The 23,061-nt window shown below is 44.7% G+C and overlaps 1 protein-coding gene across 3 annotated transcripts in view; it reads left to right on the top strand.

Annotated features, from left to right (window-relative positions):
• The window catches only part of MPP2 (MAGUK p55 scaffold protein 2), a 51,497-nt gene that overhangs the window by 13,126 nt on the left and 15,310 nt on the right, over positions 1 to 23,061 (top strand). For 2 of the 3 annotated variants that reach the window (XM_044444638.1, XM_044444639.1), the window contains exons 2-5: positions 5,559 to 5,677; positions 11,965 to 12,117; positions 16,402 to 16,551; positions 19,093 to 19,320. In XM_044444638.1, coding sequence (XP_044300573.1) covers positions 5,559 to 5,677; positions 11,965 to 12,117; positions 16,402 to 16,551; positions 19,093 to 19,320 — 650 coding nt within the window. Of the gene's footprint in view, positions 1 to 5,558; positions 5,678 to 11,964; positions 12,118 to 16,401; positions 16,552 to 19,092; positions 19,321 to 23,061 lie in introns of those variants that run through there. The other variant, XM_044444636.1, reaches the window with a different exon arrangement.

Here is a 23,061-nt window from a genome sequence, read left to right as displayed (position 1 = left end):
TGGATTTATTCCAGTTCAGGCTTCACGTTGGACCTTCTATGTATGCAAGGTAGTTAAACTGTGCTCTTAATATATTGTGTATGAGAGGAGGGAGGGTTGGATGGTTAATGGTGGCAAAGCATATTTATTTCGTGTGAGCAAAGAATTAAATAGTCTGTAGTCTACATTAAATGATCAGCTAGATTCAGTTGTTGCCATCTGGGAATTCAGCCCACATTGTCAGACAACACAAGCAAATTCACAGATTCAGCCTCCTGGACATTCTGGTTTTCACTCTCCTTTCTCTCCCCATCCTACCTGCAGCTCTCAGGAGACAGCATCCCTTGCTCTTTATTAGCTAGCATTTTATGGAGTTGCTTGGTCTCAATTGAGCACATAGAAGCAGGAGAAATAAGTGCACATTTCTGCCTCTCCTTACCTTTGTTTCCATTGTTAACAACCCAGCTGAGAGCAATAGGATAGGACAGCAGCACCCCAAGATGGTTGCCACAGCATCAAAAAAAGCTCTCCAAAGGACTGCTCTGGATGGCAGTCTAGCAAGACCTCTTCTTGGAAGAGAGATTCCAGTTTCCCCCCAGGAATTAGACGTACACAGAGAAGGTAGGAAATATTTGCTGTGGAACTAGGGACCACAGGAGAACTGTGGCCTCCCAGATCACTACTGCGTGTCCTAACAGAGGGTGCAATATTGAGCAATATTAAGGGGAAGCCATGAAATACTGGTCTACCCAACACGAAAAACGTAACAGCCAGTGTGAAGGGAGAGGGAGAGAGTCTGAGAGCTGGATGTATTCTAGTTGCTCAGCTGCAAAAACATAAAGGAATTTTTTGACACCTTAAAGATGAATGGACTTACTGTGGCATAAATTTCTACCCTGCCTGCTGAAGGTGCACTTTATGCATCTGATGAAGTGGTCTCTAGTCTACAATAGTTTATGTCACACAATCAGCATGCCTTGTGAAGATCGGATGTACATAAGATAAATTCAATGGCCATTCATCTCTCCATTTTCCCTTGCCAAATCACTCCTGTAAAGTATGGAACATATTCATTTGTGTTAGATACCACCTTTTCACCAAGAAAATGGGACTCACAAAGCAGCTAAAATGAACATGTATCAAAATGTTAGCATAAACATTGGTTAAAGCCATCATAAAACAAGCGGAGAGCCAGTGTGGCGTAGCGCTTAAGAGTGCAGGACTGGGACTCAGGCGACCTGGGTTCTAGTCCCTGCTCGGCCAGGGACCCATCTTTGGGCCAGTCACAGACTCTCAGCCCAACCTAGCTTACTGAGTTGTTGTGGGGGTAAGACTGAGAGCCACAGGAGGAGAATTATGTAAGGTGGTTTGAGTTCATAAGAAAAAAGTGGGAGATCAATCAAGCAATCAAACAAATCAATATTAAAATAGGCATATTTTATTGTATGGGGGTTCCACTGCCCAGGAGCACACATCAATCCAGAAGGTCCCCCTGCAGTCTCCACCAACCCTGGATCTGGAGTGGGGGGGACCAAAAGGACAGCCTCTCTTGAAGTTCTTAAAGTCTGGGCAGGCTCCAATGGGAGCAGTCAGACGTTCAAGGCTGAGATCTTGTACAGGAGGCCGCCATCATGCTTTGGTGAGTCTCCTTGGGCTCATAGAAATTTGGCAGGTAATAGCCACCATGAGCCGCTTGGGACAAGAGGAGAAGGGCATCCTCTGTTCACATATGCCTGCCCAGGCAGCATCTTCTTGGCAGGCGCAGCAGGAGAGCCTCGTACGGCCCACGTTTTGTTGTCACTGGGATGTGCAAGCTGATCAGTGGCCTCTTTCTCCAAGGAGTGCCTGAGGTGCCCGTATCTACAGTGCCAAATGAAACTGGGAGGACTTGCCGCACAGTGCCCAGCCCTATGCACATGACTGTACCCGGTTCACCTGTCCAGTTTCTCTTTCCTCACGATGTGCTGCTTGCTGGAGTGTACTAAATTTCTTACCAAATGCTAGCCGTTACCCACCACCCAGCTGGGAACCAGGTTTGACAGCTCTTTGAGGTCTGTGCTCTTAATTTATGGCCTGTAGTTGTGAAAAAATGTGCTTTCTGAGCTTTAGGAAAACCTGAAGTTGATTTTTTCAAAATATCCTTTTGCTGTCCTGGGCAGGGCCTTTGGCTCATTCAGACCCCTTACTTGCTTGATGTATAACAAGACACATCCAGTCTCTCCTGCTCCCACCTTGAGGCATGTAAACCTCCCAACTCGGAATGCCGTCTGTGCCTCCACCCTGCCTTGCGCTGTGTCCTTCCTAGAGAGCCAGTTTAGATATCGAGATAAAGTGCTGAGGAAGGGCGGGAAGGAGGGAGTGAAGCTGGGTGCTGGCAAGAATTGACAGGAGTTGATAGCCCTGTCCGTTTCACCGCCTTGCCTGCTGGCAACCCCCTTTTCCTCCTCTCAGAGGCCCCCATGCCGTCCAGCAGAGGAAGTCGGAGCAGTTCTTTTTGTGGTGGCTGAAGGGTAGGTGGAACTCAGCTTTGGAGTCGCAGCCGTGAGGTCACAGGAACAATGTTGGGAGGCCATCGGATTGCCCTGAATGTGCCATTATCTTGTGGAAAATGTTGGAAGATACAGATTAAAAGTGCAGGTGTGCTTCTTACTCCCTGGCGTCCAGCCTCCATAAAAGCTTGTTTTTTTGTGGGAGCGGAATTTTTCAGTCATTGCCTTTGTTGTGATGAATTCTTCTGCCTTCCGCACACATACATGGTCTTTGTCTTCAGTTCTGAAGTTCTCTGAGCTGAGCCAGGGGAAAAGAGGTTTGAGCTTTGTCATGCAGTCCGAAAACTGAGCCACATTCCACATTTCAAAACTAGCGGGTTCAGCTCCAGGAAGTGGCATTCCCAAATAGTGGCTGCCATCATAATTACCCACAATTCCCCAAGCAATGCTTCTTAATGTTGCCCAGGGCCTTGTGGAGAATTACAGTGTCTGGCCACAGGTGCTCTTCGAAGCAATGTCACCATCTCATCATTGTTGTCCTTCTTTCCCTCAGTAAGGTTCCCCACCTGCCCGTAGAGGCAACATAAATGAAAAAGAGAAGAAAGAGAAAAATGGGATGGGAACAGGCCTTCTGTCAGTATGTGGAGAGATAGTCAAGACAAGGATCTTCTCCAAAGTAGAACTGGCCTGGTCTACCCACGACGAATTTTGAGATGCTCAAGTCTTCTGGAATTAGAATGGATTGTTCCCCTTCAGATTACAAGTGGAGTAACACATTTTTAAAATGTTTTAAAATGTTTTTAAGCTTCCAGAGCCTTTCTCCCAGATGCTATAATTTATACACTGTGGGAAGGAAAGGATTTTGAAAGGCAGTAGCTGCTCCTGCAGCCTGAAATGATACAAGTGGCGCTCTTCTGGGTTTCTACCATCTCCCCACGTCACATGTATAGACTGAGCTGAGAGCTCTGAAACTCCCCAGAAGATAGGAAGAGGAGACAGTACAGGCAAAAATGGCATTGGCTGCCCTTCTCCTTTTGTCGTCTCTGCTCTTTCCCTTCACAACTCCTAGGGACAAATCGCAACTAAAAGAGGGGCAAACTGAAGAGAGACAGGGCTGCCCTGAGGCATTTTGCTACTGGAGGTGAAGGACACCATCATGCCCCCTCCCAGCCATGTACAGAAGCTGACCAAGCCAGCAATCCACCCTTCCTTCAACACTGGTTGCCTCTCTTGCACTTGAGGAGAGCCAGGCAGCTTGGGGGATGCAGGGCAGGCCGAGTGGTACCCAAACAGCTCTGCCCTCCAGCACCTTGACGCCCTTCACAGGATCTGCCACTGAGGACACCTCGTCACTCTGCCCAGTAGTAGGGTGGCCCTGAGCAGAGATGAAGAACAGAAGTGTCTCTGGGGATGCTTCAGGACTATCGGCAGTTGGTGCCTGGGTGGAAGGTGGCTGTTAGTGGCCCCATTTCTCTGGCCTCTTCTGAAGGCTTCTCACTGCCCATGGACTGCCTGGAAGCCGGAGGCTGGCCGCATCCTGTACTGATGAAATTGACAGCTGGGGAATGAAGCAGATGTCCATGGGGCTCTGCCATGCCCAGTCCAGGTGTTCTGCATATGCACATGAGCCAGGCACTCCAGAATTGCATGTTTCAGGGGAAATGTCAGCTTTTGCTGGCTTGTGCAAAAGAAGTAGGCTCGCTGCTTTTGTTGATTCATCTGGGAATCCAATCCAGGAAGGTCTTATTCATGACTTAACATCTTCTCAAAGAATTGTTGGCTCTGAAACAAAGGGCATAGCACTGAGTCAGTTGCACAGATATGCCAACTTCCTCCAAGAAATGCATCTGTTAAATGCAATATCAGTCATTCCTTGGCTTCTTGGAGGAACCTTTCTTTCCAAGCTTTAATCTTGCAATTAATGCGCATTCTTTGAGCGCTGTTTAAATCATGGGCAGGCAACCTAGGTCCCTCCAGATGCTTCGAACTACAACTCACGTTAACCCCAGCCAGCATGGATGATGGGGCTGTAGGCTAATACATTTGGGGGGCACGGGATTGCCTATCCCTGTGGTAAAGATTAAGTGCTTTGGCTTCCTAAAGATACCTCGTTTTCCAAAATAATTGTTTTACAGTATTGGATGCCTCTTTCAGTGAACCTTTGGGTTAGTGATAGGCTGAATATTTGTCACTAAGAGGAAGAGAAGTCACCTATAACATAAAATATCCTTGAGACTTCACATGCATGTGGTAAGCAGCAACTGTACATTAACTTCCTCAAACTGGCTCTCTCCAGATGCTTTGGACTACAGCTCCCATCACTTATGGCTGATGGGAGTTGTAATCCAAAACATCCGGGTGGCCTAGAGAGCTGCTTCATATGTTACTAGTGTTCTGCTGCAATTCCTCTTCTCTGCTCTGCCTTCTTCTCTTTGTCCTTTTGTGTTTCTTCTTTGATGTTTTGTTCTTATATCTTATTACACCGTGTTGCATTCTTCTGCTGGTCTCCTGTTTTTAATTCCCCCCTTTCCTCCATGGGGTAGGTCGAAGGGAGGCAGGCTATGTGGACCACATCTGCCCTCCCTTTTTTTTAGTATGGCCAATATAAGGCTTCCTTTCAATATAACCCTCCTTCCTTCCTTCCTTCCTTCCTTCCTTCCTTCCTTCCTTCCTTCCTTCCTTCCTTCCTTTATTAGATTTACAGTGTATCCTGCCCCTTTAGCCCAAATGGCTGTCTTCCTCAGCTACCACCAGCCATTCCGGAAGGTTACATTGAGGGAAGATAACCCTGTGGAAATAATTATTTCCCTCCTCTTCCCTCCACATTCATTTTTCCTTGCGTGTTTATTTATTTATTTATTAAAACATTTTTATGCCGCCCCATTCGCCGAAGCCTTGGGGTGGCTTACAACAATAAATTAGATCATCATAAGCAAAAATTATGTGTATTTTTAGGCTGCGAACCTGTGTGCAGGAGCTGGCTTGTTTAACTGAGTGTGTGTAAGCTGCTCTGGGAGCCATTTTGGCAGAGAAGCAGCATAACAATGCTTTTAATAAATAAATGCACCCTTTCTTTCTTTCTCTATGCAGCCATGCAACAGGTCTTGGACAACCTCAGTGACCTCCCCAACTCGATGGGAGCAGGAGATCTGGATCTCATCTTTCTCCGTGGCCTCATGGAGAGTCCAATAGTAAGATCCTTGGCTAAGGTACAGTTAACTGGGGTAGCTGGATAACGGGCAGTAGCTGAACTGAACCTTCTTCATCTTCAATCCGACCCAGTTCCACTGCATTAGTCAGTCTTGTCCCTAAAGCGCCAAGTAGTTTACCTGTTAAGCTATTCAATGCTTTCCTTCCTTCTTCTTTACTGGAAGGAGTTGTGAGATATTATCCCTGCTTCCAGAGCTCCACTTTTGCATGTACACACATACACACATACTTCTTCCATTCATTTGGGGTAGCCTCTGATGACATGGTCCCATGTACACTTGCTGTATCCTCCAGATCTTGATTTCAGCAAAGGCTCACCAGCTCTCAGTGCCAGTCTCAGCATGAAAAAAATATTAAACAAGAGAAAGCAGTTGGATGAGTGTCAAGTACCTTTGGACAAGTGCCAAGTGCCATTCCAGATCCTCCCCAGAGCAGGACATCTGATACTTAAGACACGTGGGTCTCCGTGGATGGAGATCCCACAATCTCTGTTCTGGCTGGCTCTGTTAGCAAAGGGCCTCATGCTTAGGACATCTGTTCTAGTTTTTCGTCCAAATGCTTCCCCTGTGTTATTTCAGGCAATTGATTCATGCCCTGCCTTAAAATTTAATGATCTCTTTGTACTCATAATGTCCAGATGTGCTCCATCTAAGTTTGATTTAAGTTGTCCTATAGCTGAAGCTGTAAGGGTGGCATATATTTCATATTTAGCAGTCAAGCATCGGCTGTTTCTCTCCATCACCTGCCTTCTCTCCAAAGGTGCAGAGTCCATGTAGACTGAGTTTCTTGGATTGTGTTTCACCAAACAATGAACTTCAACATCTTGGTAAACATACCTGTTTTTTCCTATATACTTTCCTGTATGAAGGGCTCCTGTATCTGAATGTGGAGCACAGGCCAGGGGCATGTAAACCACTGCTAAGTACGTGCAGGAAGAATGGCTTTCTCTTGCCCCGGAGAAGATCCGATATAAAAATTCAAGCTTCCTTTTGAGAGCGTAGGACTTCCCTTGGGAATCAGTCAGCTTTAAACATTGCAGGTCTCCCTGGATAGTTTTGGTTTGAGATGGCTGCAAATATGAAATCTTGTAAGGTGTCCAGCTCTCTAATACAGGCAGAGACTAGTTGACATCAGTGTTGGGGCTGTCCCACGAACAAGGTGGTGTGAAGAAGGAGGCAGTGTCCGTTTCGCACAGGCAGAGTACAAGGCGGTGCCTGTTCCATGCAGGGAGGCTGACTGGACTGCCAGTTGAGGCTTACTTCAGTGCCAGTCACGGAAGCCGTTTGCAACACACCTGGGGCAGCAGGTGCAGGACAAGCCAATCAGCTGGCAGAACCTCAGGAGAGGCAAGGCGGGCCGTGCGGCACACACAGCTCTCTCTCAGAGGAGAGCAGACCCAGGAAAAGCAGTCCGGGGACTGCCAGTATCTGCCACCTGTGCCTGTGTGTGTGTGTGTGTGTGTGTGTGTGCGCGCGCGCGCGTGCACATATATATATATGCCTTTTCTTATCAACTGACCATTCTTCCCTGACTCTCTCCTATTACATAGTTTCGTGTATTGCCTGCTATCCTCTGCTTCTTGTTTGTATTTGCAGTTTTGTCTATGTTTATTAGTTTTCATTTTGGGTGATGAATGGATGTCTCAATGGGAGGCAGAAAACAGGATATCGATGTATTATGCTTGTTTTGTCGTACTTAAAAGATCCATGCACTGCTTTTCTCTTTTTTAATTTTATTCATTGGGTATGCATAAACAATACAATATAATAGTGATGAACATAATTAAATGCTACTAATAAACATAATGAAACGATACATTAATAGGAGTGCTACCTCCACCAGGACCAACAGATCCTGCCACTTAATGTAAGCTCATGCATTCATTCCGGTTGCCCCACTGCCCTTCCAGAACTGTGCCGACACTTTTGATAGTTCACACCCCTTTTCTCTTATTAGGACGATGTTCAATAAATGGTCTTCAAATATTTTAAAAAGTGTTTTTACTTATCAAACCTTTTTTCCATTTAATATTGCAAGTTAACTTAGTAGCTATATTCCAAACTTCTTTAAACCAGTCATCTATTTGATAATCCCCATTTATTTTCCAATTCCTTGCTATTATTAATCTTATACTGCTAATAAATTTGTCATCAATTCTTTAGTCTTTTGTCCCACTTGTTCCCCAAATTATGTCAAGAATGCTAGTCCAGGGTCTGCTTCAATGTTTAAATTCAATATTTTACTAATTTCTGTGAAAACCACTTCCCAAAACTCATTTATATATTTACATTCTCACCACATACGGAAATATGTATCCACTTCATGGTTGCATCTCCAACCAGGAAGGGGTACATATTACAAAATACATTAGAATATTCATTATTCATATAATTCAGTTTAACCAGAGTTAAGTACCATTTCCAAACTAATTTATCAAAAAATCTCTTTAATTCTTATCGAGATAAATTTTAAAATCTCTTATCCCACATATTATTCCATACTTCAGTAGTAATATTTTTAAATATATTTCCCAAGACTCTTTAAGAGGATCATATCGGTCCTCCCCTTCTAGTAATATGTTATAAATTTTACTTGTCATTCCTCTTATCCACATATTATCTTGTTTTTCGTTCTGTAAAATTGTATCTGCAAATCTAGTATATTCTCTACATTTGCCATTTTTCTTCAACCAATCTTTAATTCAATGATCTAATAGAAGTATATTATACCAAGTTACTTTTCTCTGTCCCAGTATTGCTTGTATCATTTCTTTACTCTTCACTAACCAATTTTTCGACCTAATAACATGTTTACTCTTCAGTACTTCCCTAAAACTACTCCTCAAATTCTTGGGGAATTTTCTAATTCCAAAATTGGACATAACGGTGAAATCAATGGGATACATATGTCCCTATATTTATTCCAAATTCTGACCATATTCTTAAAAAGTAGTTTAATATCTTTTTAATAGTGTTTTATTATATTGTTGAAGACTAAATAGTTAATAAGGATCCCTCTAAATCTTGATATTCTAATTGCACTGCTTTTCTGCAGAGTGTTTAAGGTGGTTTACAAAAGAACAATAATTGTTTATCACCCTATTAATAGCTATAATAATATTTCCCCACTTTTATCAAATATTGTGGCTATAACCCTGTACACAAACAGCTGGGTGCGTTTCAGTAGAACTTTAAGTGCAGAACTGCCTCATAATTCTCACTGCAATGCTAAACACAACCACTTATATGCCAATTATTATATATTTGCAGATTTTGGATTTTGTTAAATCCATTTGTGTTTTGCAGATTGTTGGGCATCTTTTGTTCTATTGTCCACTCATTTATTGAATTGGATTTTTTCAGTTATGTATGATAATTTCATGCTACATGCATTATTGCCAGTGCAACTTTGCATCAATTCCCCCAAAAGTTAAAACCAAAACCAAAAAATTCTGCAAGTCTACAGAATCTACCTGACTCAGAAAAAGCCAGAATCTGCAGGTCAGATTCATAGAAATCCTAACTTAGTTGAATCTGTTACAGATTTCTCTGAAATCCCTATCCAACATAGGAATTTTGTATATTATTTTTCTCAAATATGCAGATTAATGCTGTTGATTAAATTTTGTCCTTCAGTGGGTGGCAGTCCCAATCCAAATTGAGTCTGCATGCACCAGTGCAAGAGTAAACAAAAGCTAATCCTCAGCTACACACCACTTAAGCAGCGTAAAGTGAAGTTTGGCTCTCAGTTTCTAGGCTATTACTTCCCTTTGCTGTGCTGAACTTGAGCTTATTCTGAGTCCTGAATCTGGAGTATTGGAGCTGCCAATATTTCACTGAGCGAACTTCCATGCAAATTCGAAGGGTGCTGCCCAGGCTAACGGCCTTTAGGGGCTGCAAGGAAGCTTCAAGTCCGGCTTCATGTAATGCTCTAGGTAGCCACATGTAAGCTGGTTTCTTGATATTGAGGCCGCTCTGGTGGCAGGAAGATGGAGTGTTGCACTACCTAGGCACAGGAAAGCAGGAATTGCTGGCTAGTTTTCCATCCTCCATGATTACTTCTGCCTGTTTTGGGGCTGGTAGTTAACTGCCTCGATTCTCTCTTCCAATTGCTAATGAAAAGTAGCCACTGGAAGAAAGATAATAAAAGTAGAGGTAAGCAAACCACAGAGAAAGGGCAGCTGGGAGTTCTTGCTTCCAGGTAAGGGCAGTGGAAATGCTGCCACATGATCTCTGTCTCCCTCTGGGGGAACCTTGACTCAGAGCCAAGATTAACTACTAGTTTTGACAAAGGAAATGTAATGTGTTGGCAGGATCTTTAACCAAATGTTTTCAGAATATAAAATGAGATCCTAATCAAATAACAAAAACAATTGCATGGAATTTCTCTGAACCTCCCTATCCAGAGTAGCCAAACTAGCCAACATGCACAGTTGTGGTTCAGTTGTGGTTTGATTTGCTTGTTTGCTTTCTGCTTGTTTGTTTTGGCCTTTCTGCAAGTCAGTTGCTAGTGGCAGTTAGAGGGGTAAAAGAGGGATAAGAACTGCTTCATTCATTCCTTCCTGTAATTTTTTTCAGTTTAAGATCACTCTCCCCAAGTTTCTTACCTGTTTGCAAGGAAAAATATATTGGGGGAACCCCACTGCTTCCCCTCCCCACACGCACAGGTGGGAAAGCAGCTTGGAATAGTAAGATTTTTGACTGGAGAAATGGTAGGGTAAGGAGGACTTAAGCACCCCCTGTTTCTTTCTGACATGCACCAACTTTCTACTTGAAGCTCTGTTTGCCTGGTCTTCATCCTCAAATACAAGCATCTTCTTTTCCTAACAGATAAAATGCAGTTTTGAAATGGTGCACTTAAATTGCTCATTCTCCCACATACGATAGTATGTGTAAATAATGTATGGCTGGAGCAAGACAGATGCACTGGCACAAGGACATGGTTTTGAATGTGAACCCAAAAATCCTGAAGAATTGTGCTCCTGCTTGCATTTATATTCCGAGTTGCAGATGGGACCCTCTTTGATTTACAAACTGGAGCCCACTTCTTACATATCCCTATTCTGCACCTCTGATCCCGATCGTGAGAAAAAAGCAACTTTTTCCTGGTTTATTTGTTTTAACTTAAACAACAGAGATTTCCACATGTCTCATTTCATTTAGTTTGAGCAGCCTATATGATAGCAGCTGAAGAGGCAATGAATTCTTCCTCAAATCTGATTCCCCTGAGATGTTTGGACTACAAGGTCCATCATCCCTGACCATTGGCCAAGCTTGCTGGTGCTGATAGGAACCATAATTTAAAATATCTGGAAGGCACCGGGTTGGGGAAGACTGTAATAGGGCTTCCTGCTTTGAGGGACCAAAGTGAACAAGAGGCACATGTACCATCTGTGCCTACATGACCCCTGTAAAATAGGCCAGGGAAATGAGCCCTTAAAGGTTTGCATTTTGGGATGTTTCCCTTTTCGGTCAAAGACATCAGTGTAAATGCATCCATGTCCCAATTCAGCAGTTTCTGGCCCTGGCAGTGAAAATAGGATCCAGAACTGAGTCATATTAAGACTTCCCTCCACATTTTTCCTCTGCCAACTGCAGTGAGTAAAGATTAGCTTCTATTTGAGAGTCTATTATTTTTAGCTCCATCTCTTTTGTGTCGGCCTCCCTCCTTGAGGCTCATCCAGAGCAGCTATTCATCTCCTTACAGGCAAAGACCTGTTTGATTTCTGGCTACGCTCCACTGAAGGCCGGGGAAGGCTCTGATCTGCTTGAGAAGGCTCCTTACTGGGTATCTGAGCCTGCGACGCGTGCGCTTGTGCACGCCATTGTTCAGATCCTTTTCCTTTGTGCTCTTCACAACTCAACCCTGTGTTTCTTTCTGTCTGTCTGTCTGTCTGTCTGTCTGTCTGTCTTTGTCTTTCTGTCTTTGTCTTTCTGTCTTCCTTCCTTCCTTCCTTCCTTCCTTCCTTCCTTCCTTCCTTCCTTCCAGCTTTATAAAGAGCTGACGAGTTGTTCCAAGCTGGCAGCCAGCCAGTGCTATTTAAATTTGGAGAGAGATTCAAGCCCCATGTACTTTTCCCCCCTTTTAACTTGGAGCACATGGTCTTGCCTTTTTAGGGAATCCATAGAAACAGCCCTGCCCTCAGCATTTATCTGCAGGTCTCCAGCATCCCTGGCTACAACCCTGAGCTCGTGTTGGAAGGGCAGAGGGTTAGTGGGGCTTTGCTTGTTTATGTGTGCCACTAATCCTCCCGCCTTCCCCCTCTCGCCACCCACCCTCCCTGCAGGCTCACGAGCGACTGGAAGAGACAAAGCTGGAAGCCGTGAGGGACAACAATTTAGAGCTGGTCCAGGAGATCCTCAAAGACATCGCGCGCATTGCTCAGCAGGACAGCACGGCGGCTGAACTGGCTCACATCCTCCAGGAGCCGCACTTCCAGGTAGGGGGTGACCCCCCCCCCCAAGAGCAGAGGCGAAACAGGTGGTGGAGGAGAGAGGGAGAGTTGCAGGTGGGGAGTTGATGCCGCACTGACTGTGGGCTCCTTTCAGTTGTACCTGTGCTGGCCTAAAGGGGAATATCTTTAGCAGTGATGCAGCTACGTATGGACCTTGGGGCAAAGTCCGCAGCCTTGTAGCGGCCCCCCACTCCCAAAAGAAAACTACTCCCGAGAGGATGACAGGTGATGAGGGCAGCAGAAGCAAACTCCATTGCGTTCCTTTAGTCCTGATGGCACTGTGATTTCAGTGAGATTAAAATGTAAGAGCACATGTGCTCAGAACCTGTTTTAAAAATCAGGACTGGCAAACAGTATGTTGTTGCTCTTCAGTTGTATCAGGAATGTAGAAGCAGTTACAAAGCATGGAGTGGTGTCTGCACGGAGGGGGAGCTGTATGTTGCGTGCAGGGATGTACAGATATTGTCACATCCACTCTCTCTGCGTCTCACGGATTGTCAGATGGCTTCCAGTCCATCGTCTGCCTATTGATAGAACGGATTTTTTTTCAATTACCCAAAGTTGTGCTTATTCTCAGTTCTGCAAATCTGCACTTTCCGAAATGTGAAGAGTCCTCCCAAATGTGTATTCCATACTTAAACTATGGGGGTGGGAAGAGGTCATATTCTTTCCATTTTAATTTTCCCGCTATTTTTCTACTCTGTAACATTCTGGCAGGTAAAAAAAAATTGGTCTACAAATGTATAGAATCTGTGCAACTCTGAAAAAGCTGATCTGTTGTGGAATTTGCAGGTTTGGTTCACAGAAATCCAAATCCAGTTGACTCCACTGCAAATTTCTTCAAAATCTCTCACCGCACGCTCTACAATTGGAAAAAAGAGGCATTTATTTATTTATTTAATAAAACATTTCTATGCCGCCCCATTCGCCGAAGCCTCGGGGCGGCTCACAACATAAAATTAAAATATAATATATACAACAAATAACAATATAAAATAAGTCGCCCTGGCCAGATAAAATAAGCAAATAATACTAACAATTAAAATGATGTTTAAATAATGTCCAACTGCAGTGGGTGGGAGGCATAAGACTATTAAGTGCAGAACCTAAAATTACCCAGCTACCACACTGTGCACAGCTTATAGGATTTGCCATGGACCCTGTGTGGGTGTGCATGCATACATACATGAGAGAGGGAGAGAGGTGTGCTCTCCCAGAAAGATCAGAGGACTTCCTTTGACATTGTATTAACAAAGACATCTGAGGAGTTGTCCTCTTCGGCCATGGAGTTGTGGGAAGATGTGTGATTCAGCCATTGATACTGGACTTTGGGCTTTGTCCCGGGCTGGAGTAGGGGTCCATCCCCCCCCACCAGTGGGGTGGGGGGTTTGCCTTGGGTCTGACCCACAACTTTTGTGTGTGAATGTTTGCTGTTAGTCCAAGGGAACAGTGACTCTGCAGATCTCTGCAGAGATCTGAGGCATCTGACTAATGCTATTCAGTGATTAATACATTATATTAATAGCATGATCTGCCTTCCTTCAACTGGGAATCCAAGGCAGTGTGCATGGGTTCCCAGGTGGTCACCCGTTCAGGCACTGCCTGGACTCAGACCTGTTTAACTTCTGTAAAGTTGCAGATGCTTGTTGCTCCAGACTATGCTGGATGATAAGGTCATCTGTGTGCCGGTAGGGCCGCTGGTAGGAATTTCTAGTAGGAATTCCAACAGCATGAGGAAGGAGTTCTAATGCTTGCAAAGTTTTCTGCATTTTGTTTTAATTGGAAAGATTGTGCATTAAAAAAGACTGTTATCTGTCCTGCCCCTTCAATTTTGGGTGGGCTGTTACAATTCTTGGTGTTTATATGTGGTATATGCATCTTAATTAGATACATATTTAATCAAAATGCATTAAGTTATTAATGAATTAATCTGTTTAGCATATACAGATGTGCATATGTAGCTTTTGTATAGCCTGAGTGCCTAATCCTGCCCAGTCTTGGAAGCTAAGCAGGGTCAGGCCTGGTTGAAATCTGGACGAATGACTTAAAATGTTGTGAACCACCCAGAGAGCTTTGAGTATGGGCAGTATAGAAATGTCATGTAATAATGATAAGATGACAACTATTTCCCTGGGACTGATGCACCTGGCAGTTTTTGCCCCATCTAGGTTCAGAAAAGCTTGGTTTAGGCAGCACTGATTAGTCAGTGACCTGCTTTTATATGTGCATGCATTAGGAGTTGGATGCATTTTGCCTCTTCTACCTGTTTGGCTTGGTCCTGCGTCCTGCTTTAATCCTGTATTTATAGGGCTGTCAGAGGACAATACTGAATTTGAATGTGCCATCTATCTGAAGATCTGCGGAGCCTGTCTAATTTAAACTCAAAGAACCCTGGCAAGGGAGCTTGTGGTTGTCGAAGCTGCCCACCTGCAGGGAGCACCTGGACAGCAGACGGAGCTGGCACGCAGATTATCTGGTCACAGTTTTTCCCACTGTGATGAAATGTGCTGTATTTCAATTTTAGTTCTAGTGATTATATTCAGATTTGCAGCTATAGCTGTAAATTAGAACATGGAAATTTTATGCCAGCCTTCTGTTTTGGATACCTTCCATCTTAACTCTACTATATTATTGTCGTTGTTGTCATCAGAATCACATTACATCTCTTACTCTTGCACAAAACCCCAGGCAGCTTACGAGGTTCTCCTCCTCTCTATTTTATCCTCACAACAACAACCCTGTGAGGTAGATTAGGCTGAGCTCCATGACTGCCCCAAAGTCACCCAGTGAACTTCATGGCTGAGTGGGGACTACACCCAGATCTCCCAGGTCCCTGTCCAGTACAGAAAATGTTGTGCCGCACAGGTTCACAAAGATGCTCCTTTTATGAGCATGTGTGTTTGAGAGGGAAGCTACCCAGGGATGCTCCGGTGCTGAAACTGGCCCTGGCCTCTTTGTCCTGCTGTGAAAAGCCCTACCTTTCTGGCTCCCAAATGACGCAGGTTTCTGCTGAGCCAGGAGGGGTGTGACAGGCCATCCACGGAACTCCAGGAACCTTGTGACACCCTGTCTTAGGATGTAGCCCCGTTTTTCAACAGATCCATCACAGCTGGGTCTCAGAAGCAAAATCTGAACCCAAAATTGAGATGTTGGGTATTCCAGTCATTGACCAAATGAACTACTCTCTCCATTTTGGTCCTATTCAGTTTCATTCAGTTTCATCCTCAGGTCTGGCTGAGCTCCAGTCCACAGCGACACACATTTTCAGTGGCTGCATGAAAATGCATAAATTCAAATTAATTTTATGCACATATATGATAGGCACATTTTTGTGTGAACCCCGCTCCCTGTCTTTGGTAATGCAAAACAGTTTCAAAAGCTATTTTCCCTGTGGTAATGGATTTCTGTGGGTTATTTTCATTGCTGAGTGCATTTTTGTGCATTTCTTAGTCGTGCATGGAATTTTCTCTGCACTTTCCTGTGCTTTTGGGAACATTCTTTTGAGTTTGGGACTGGAACACTATATTTGGGAAAGCGTGAAATGTAGTGTTTAGCTCTGTTCCAGTTCACTTCTTGGTTCAGCAGGTGCAAATTTGGTAAATTCAAATTAGGATGGAACCAGTTTCCCATCCAGGTACTACTACTGCTACTAACAAAAGTCAGTGACTTGCCCTCAGTCATTCAGTGAATTTCCTGGCCAAGCAGGGACTAGAACTTGGGTCTCCTGCATCCCAGGCCAGCTCTCTAGCCACTAGACCAGACCTGGGCATTGTACGGCCCGCGGGCCACATCCGGCCCGATGGCTGACCCTGACTGGCCTGCATGAGGTCACTGGCAAATTAAAAGTCAGTGCAAATATATAGCGTCGTAATATAGATGCAAGCAATACAACTGCACTGCTTTTATTTTGAAGGATCTGCTAAATTGAATTGAACTTACTGCTTTTCATGTAATGTTAATGTTTTTGTGACTATTCCTTAAATAGTGTTGTTCTGTGCTCCACATTTTCATCGTATCATTGTAAAGTTTCATTTACTGTTTTTATAGAGAGATCTATTGAGCAGAGCTGTAAGTGTATTGGTCCGGCCCTTAACAACTGTCAAAGCTTCTCATGTGGCCCCATAGGAAAATTAATTGCCCACCCCTGCACTAGACCATACTGCCTCCATCACAGCTACACCTAAACACCGATATGTAATGCCGTAGTTCAAGAATTCTCTTTCCCTTGTCTCCTCTTCTCCATCATCACCTGCTGGACTTGCTTCTTAGTCCCTCTTGGAAACCCATGACTCTGTTGCCTCCAAGAGTTACGAGACCCCACCGCCCAGTCCAGTCCTGGACCCCATGTTCAACAACCAGCCAGTGCCACCAGATGCTGTGCGCATGGTGGGGATTCGCAAGACCGCTGGGGAGCACCTGGTGAGTAAAGTCCCACCGACTGCCCTGTGTTTGGCCAAGTCTTTGGGGAAAGACCTGTTTATCCAGTTGCTGTGTTAACAGAATCATTGATTTATGTAGGATCAGCATACACGGTGCTTTGTAGAAAAATTGCTCCAGGGAGCTCACAGTCTTCCATTTGGCAGTGTGATGGGCAAGCAGAGAACAGAGGGAAGCAAGAGGTATGGATAGCAAGGGGGAAAAAAGATCCATGCAGTTGGGTGAGGGCTGAGAGGTGAGGACTGGGTGAGCTGTGTGAGGACTGAGAGGCCACTGACTTCTGCTTGAAAATGTCTCCCCTGCTAGTTGAAAGCTGTGATGGGGAAGCTGCCCCCAAGTTGAGCTGAATTGCTTTAGAATGAGTTGGCCCACGCCCTGTGCCCTTGACCAGAAAAAATCATGGAATAGCTTGGCGTATTTCTAAGATGCTGTGAACTAGAATGGCCAGGGAGGTGAAGAGAGAGGGCAGGCTCACCAGGAATGTGGACTCAGGGTGACAACGAAGTAGGCCAGAGTCCAAGGAGCTGAGCCCAGGGAATCTGACAGATTCCCTACTGGATTCCACTGGAAACTGCCTTCCTGGGGCTGATGGCAGTGAAGGAGCAGCCCTTCCTTTCCCTGATGGAAAGACACACCCTGCACATACCAGCCATAAAACGGAAGAAAGAACCCAACGTTGTCCTCTTCTGAGTGATGTGTGTAGGATCATTGCTGTTGCTACACTGTATTTATGCCTCTTGCTTCCTCTTGCAAGGAACCCAAGGTGGCTTTCAAGGTCTCCCTCTTCTCCATTTTATCTCCACAACAACCCTGTGAGGTAGGTTAGGCTGAAAGCCTGTGACTGGCCCAAAGTCACCCAGTGAGCTTTGTGGTTGAGTCGGGACTAGAACTCAGCTCTCCTAAGGCCAAGCCTGGCACTCTAGCTGCTATGTCACACTGGTCCTCAGTGGATCATAGATCACGTTAAGCTATTCCCCGAACATTACTCAGGCTTCATAATTTATTCAGAGTACAGAATCTCACTTGTGTTGCAGAATTCACATCTTTCTGCTAATATCTGCACGTCGCGAAGCAGGGGTAGCCACACTTTCCTCAGCACAAAGAACCATGGCACAGAATGTTTTGATGTGACTAATTGGTAGAATTTTACATTACTGTAATTAACATGTTATGTATTGTTTTTTTCATAAGTGTGAAAGATGCCAAATTGCAATTAAGCAACATTCTGCTCATTGTTACAGAAATGAAGGGGGGGGGGGGGTTTAGTGGGTTTTGTGTTTGCTTACTTGCTTGTTTTTAGGAAATGGCATTCTTGAATGAGAAATCTTTGGTGCATTCAGATGTAATTTTATTTGGGCAATCGGGCCACTCTGAAAGTGTACTTGGCATATTCTGTTCAAAGTACAAGCTGTTTCTTTCCAAGTGGAGCTCAGGAAAATTCTTCTGTGATTTTCCTACCCAAGCCAATGGTGCACAGCTCTGATTGACTGGCATCTGTGCCATTACAAAAGCATGCCTTCTAGCAACTATCCCTAAATTCCCTTTTAAGAAGATTGTACCTTTAAAAATGAGGATTTGTATAAATGAAGCACACTTGCAGTGTTTTTAAAAAACAAACAGGTAGACAGTGTGGAGAATGTGAACCTTTGAGAGGTCTGCCAAGCTTGCTTTTCCTCTGCCTCTCCCAATTTTTCTTCCCCTCAAAATTGGGTTTTTCACCCCACTGTACAAGGCACAAATGAAGCGGGCACAGCAGCTGGAATGATGTATCTGACAGGTCCGAAGCATAAATCAACAACAGTAACCAAAGAATCCTCTGTACCAATACTGGATTGGGCTCCCCAAACATTTAGGGTCAGTGGGCACATCTGAAAAAGTGTTGATGGTGTTCGAACAAAATGGCGGCTTTGAGGATATCGCCTGTTCAAGAAGTGACTAATTTATAGACCACTTCATAAAGTGGTGGGTTATCACAACTGGTGAGAATAAAAGCAATTCTTTAAGAAGCTAAATACAAGGCAATGGTGTGGTCTGTCCTCAAATACAAAGCCATCCTTTGGAACCCAAAGAAAGATGGTGCTGCAGAGCAGCCCTATCCTTGGCCGCATGCCAACCTCCCACTTTTAAAAATAACAATTTAAGGAATCGTAAGCAATGCGATAAAAATCAGGGAACCTGGTAGGAGCCAAGAGGGGGCCATGCCCCAGTGTGGTGGAGCCAAGGCTTATTGGGACTTACTCTGTGTTTCCAACCCAAAGAAAGTTGGGTCTTTTGCTGAGATGCTCATGCACTGATTCTTCATGAATCACTCTGTTGTGGTCCGTTAGCTGCAGATCTATATTGAGACTGTACAGGCTTATACGGGAATCCCTGCAGTAGCAGTTGCGGTGCCAGCAACTTACTGCCACTTCCGCCTTGGCTCTGGGAAGCCAGGCCCTGAAACCTGGAGCACTGCAGAGCTCAGTGATACAGGTCTAGCTTTCCAGAGCTGATCCCCTGCTCTTACATATCCTCTCATCCCAGGGGGTGACGTTCCGGGTGGAGCGTGGAGAGCTCGTCATTGCACGCATCCTGCACGGGGGCATGATTGACCAGCAGGGCTTGCTGCATGTGGGCGACATCATCAAGGAGGTGAATGGGCAGGAGGTGGGGAGCGACCCACGGGCTCTCCAGGAGATGCTGAAAAACGCTAGTGGAAGCGTCGTGCTCAAGATCCTGCCCAGTTACCAGGAGCCACACCCACCACGCCAGGTAGGTGAACCCCTTTGATCTGCAGTTCTCAGCCTCCCCGAAAATATAATATTGCTAAATGCTTCCTCTACCTTTAGCTAGAGAAGGAGTCCAGAACCTCCTGCTCAGGTCCAAATACAGCATCTTGGGGTAGAGCCCTGTGGAGGTGTGAAATCTGTAGCGTTGGCACCAGCTTTGTGCAGTCTGTCCCCATTCTGAAAGGTTGAAATGCTTCTCCTGTGACTTAAGTATTGGCAGTAAGGACGCTAAGCTGACACATGCTCTTGTTTTAGCCCTGACTCTTTTGCATTGGGCCCCAACCAGCACTGAACTGCATCCTCCGTCTGTCTGTCTGTCCCTCCCTCCCTCCCTCCCTCCCTCTTTCACACACACACTCTTCTCTGCCCTCAGGTTGAAAAAGGCACTGCACTCCTGGACTAGAGCAAAGATAGAACATGTTCTTGATCTACAACTGAAAGGGGTGCTTTCCATTTTCTACATTCTCTAGATTTCTTCTTTCCTTCCACTCTTTCTTGATTCCTTCTTTCTGTCACCACTGCTTTCTCATAAAGTTTCACTCTCTGAAATCATGTTCCAAAATCCATCCTTCTGTTATATTGGATTCTAGTCCGAGGCAACATGACCAATGGTCAGGGATGATAAGAGTTGCAATCCAAGACCATCTGGAGGTGTGTGTGGGTTTTCCCCCATCCAAAATTAAAGAGTTCATAATGGACATATCATTTGTCTTTTAATAAATGTGCATATTAACAAAGCTGTAGTTCTGGTGACGTTTTCAGTCACTGGAGGAAGTAGATGATAACTTACCAATGAATACTAAAAGCTGCTTCTCATTTTTAGAGCCAAGGAGTAGAGATGAACAGGCAAGCAAAGTATATGTTTCTGCAGGTTTTCCAAGTCTCAGTGATGCTTATGTCTGTTTCACTTTCTCGGAGTGCTTGGGATTACTGTTCTATTTTTGGGAACAGGAAAATTGCACAGAAATCAGAGTTTTAGTTTGACTGAAGCATGAAATTGTGTATGTTTGTAAGTTGGGCAATTTCAAGCTGCTTGTTCACTGAAATGTGTGCAAATTTCAAACACGAACATATATTTGAGAAGATGCTAACATCCTTGGAGAATGCATTCTCCTGCTTGTGCTTACATTTGGGGTTGTGAATGGGGCACACTCAACTATTCTGTGAGCACTAATGAACGTTTTGTATATCTGTACCAGGGTCTTATAGGAACCAGCTCTATTATAGCCAAGCAAAGCAGGGGTGCTGAACAATTTGATCTTGTGGGATAAATAGCTTCTCGCCAGATCCTCTGTGGCTTAGATAACATCCGTGGGCATGTGTTGAAGGTTGACCTGCCTCTTACAGGAGTCAAGTCACTGATTTAATTCTAATCAATTATTTTTTTATCATGTAAAAAGTTACAGTCAAGCCATGCTTGCTTCAGGCTACACAACAGGTTGTGTTGCAAACAACTGCTACAAGAATCACGCTGCTTTGGTATCCTATAAAACCAGCTTTTTAAGCTCATGTGGCAGAATGTAGAGTTGAAGCTAAACCTTTACAGAATTGTTAGAAGCCTCCTATTCAGGTCAGGCAACCTAACAAAGCCCTGATTCTGAGGCGGATACTTTCTTTGCAGAATGTACTTGGCAGTGAATCACATAAAACTTTGTATTACTCCTCGCTGCTGGAAAAATTCATTGGCATTGGAAAGTCCATTAGAACAGGGTAGCAGATGATCTCAGCATCCCTGCCAATTATGAAGTCCTGGTGCTGAGTCCTTGTGAGCCCTGGATGCACTGCACCACTGAGACCAAGTTAAGCTTAGAGTAGATCCATGGAAACCAGTAGGGCTTAAGTTAATCATGACTTACTTGTGTCAGTGATTTCAGTGCCTCTGCTCTAAGCATCAGGACATCCAGATCTAATCCAATAGATGCCATTGATGCTACTGTGGCACAAAACTAGCCCTTTCCTTCCTCCAACTTTAGAGCACTGATTGAAAATACTGTGATAATGCAGATGACCAGTGGCCAAATAAAACAGATTAACTGTCTTGGAGAGCCATCAATATGCTCTCTGCATTTAAGCTAGCAGATCTTTAAGACTTTTAGCATTTAAGCTAGACCAACAAGGTCTTTTACTTCTTTATTCATGCATCTAATTCTGTTGGATGTACCTCAAAGCACGTGCTTAAAATGAGGAGTCATGCTTGCTTATTCAGAAATTGGCCTGGAAACCTGGGGATGTGGCTTTCTCTCTGCCTTGCCTCAGCCCCTTCTTTCTCTTGATAGAGTGGACCCAGAGGAGGAAGGCAAGTTGGTAGGGAACAGTGATGGAGAGGAGACCCTTGGGAGGTTACATAAGCCTGCCCCACAAGCCTGGAGCCAGAACTGAGACATGTTATGAGTTCCCATACGATTAAAGATGCTCACAGAAATGAAGCCATGATTTGGGATGGCTGCATACAGGCAAGCCAGGTTGCCACAATGCTTCTTCTCAGACAGACACATGCGTCTTCTCCATCCAGAGGGTCATGATGGCAAGACAACAGGAGGATTGTTTCAATGGAGGCTTTTTTCAGTGGAGGCTTTTTTGGAAATACATGCTGTTGCAAGAAAAAGGGTGATGGGGTATTTCAGGAAGCAAACTGTTTGTGTATACTGGGGATAGATTTAATCCTCCTCTCTCAGTGCATGCTGATCTTAATCTGAATTGGAGCCACACAAGCTTATACAAGAATAAATAAAGATTTAAGTTTCAACTACATTTGCTGTTAGCAGCCATCAAGTCATCTCTAGCTTATGGTGACTGTTTGAATGAGTGCCCTCTCACATGCCCTGTTCTTGACAGTTCTCTCAGCTCTTGTAAACCCAAGGCTGTGACTTTTTTTACGACTTTCTTTATGGAAAACGTATTTGGTTTCCTCTGCCTTCAGCTTCCCTAGCATGATTGCCTTTCCCATTGAATCTCACGTCCTCATGAAGTGCTGAAGTTCTGCAGCTTCAGCTCACCAGTTTTTGCTTCTAGGGAAAGCTTGGCTTGATTTGATGGAACGCTCTCTTGTTCATCTTCCATGAGTCCAAGCTATCCACAAAGCCCCGTGTTTCCAATGCATCCCTTTTCTTCCTGTCCGCTTTCTTCTCTGCCCAGCTTTCACACCCATACACACCGATCGGAAATACAGTAGTGTGGGTGTTCCTAGCCTTGGTCTTCATTGCAATGTCCCTACACGTGCTAATATGCCCTAGTTCCTTCATTGCTGCCCTTCTGAGCCTGTGTCCTGCAAATTCCTTGGCTGCCGTCTCCATTTGAATTGCTAACTCAGCCAGGTATGCAACGTCTCTCCTGATCTCAACTCCGTACGACAAGATGAGCATGACACATAGTCTGGCCCTGAGCCTCTTCTCAGCATCCTTCATTGCACCCAAGGCCAGCAGGCTACCCTGGAGGGCAGGCGTGCAGCACACACCGTGCTCGCTTCCCACCCCTTGCCTCGGCTCCCACAGTGAGGAGCTGCCTGGCATTGCTTCATGGCAGAGCTGGCTCTGCTTTTCAGCTGCTCTCAGATGGGATCTTGGCTATTCTGACTTCTCAGGATGTTGTGGCACTGTTCTTGGCGATCCATGGGTAGCCAACTATGCATTTAAATACATATTTGAAGAAGGAATATGCCTTTAAATACATGTTTAGATACGTATTTTAAGACTTCTAAAGAATACAGGTCAGCATACAAGTGAAA

The sequence above is a fragment of the Varanus komodoensis genome, unplaced genomic scaffold (genome assembly GCF_004798865.1).
Source record: "Varanus komodoensis strain SLA01 unplaced genomic scaffold, ASM479886v1 scaffold45, whole genome shotgun sequence".
In the NCBI taxonomy this organism is placed as follows: Eukaryota; Metazoa; Chordata; class Lepidosauria; order Squamata; family Varanidae; genus Varanus; species Varanus komodoensis.
This window is presented reverse-complemented; position numbering and strand designations above follow the sequence as displayed.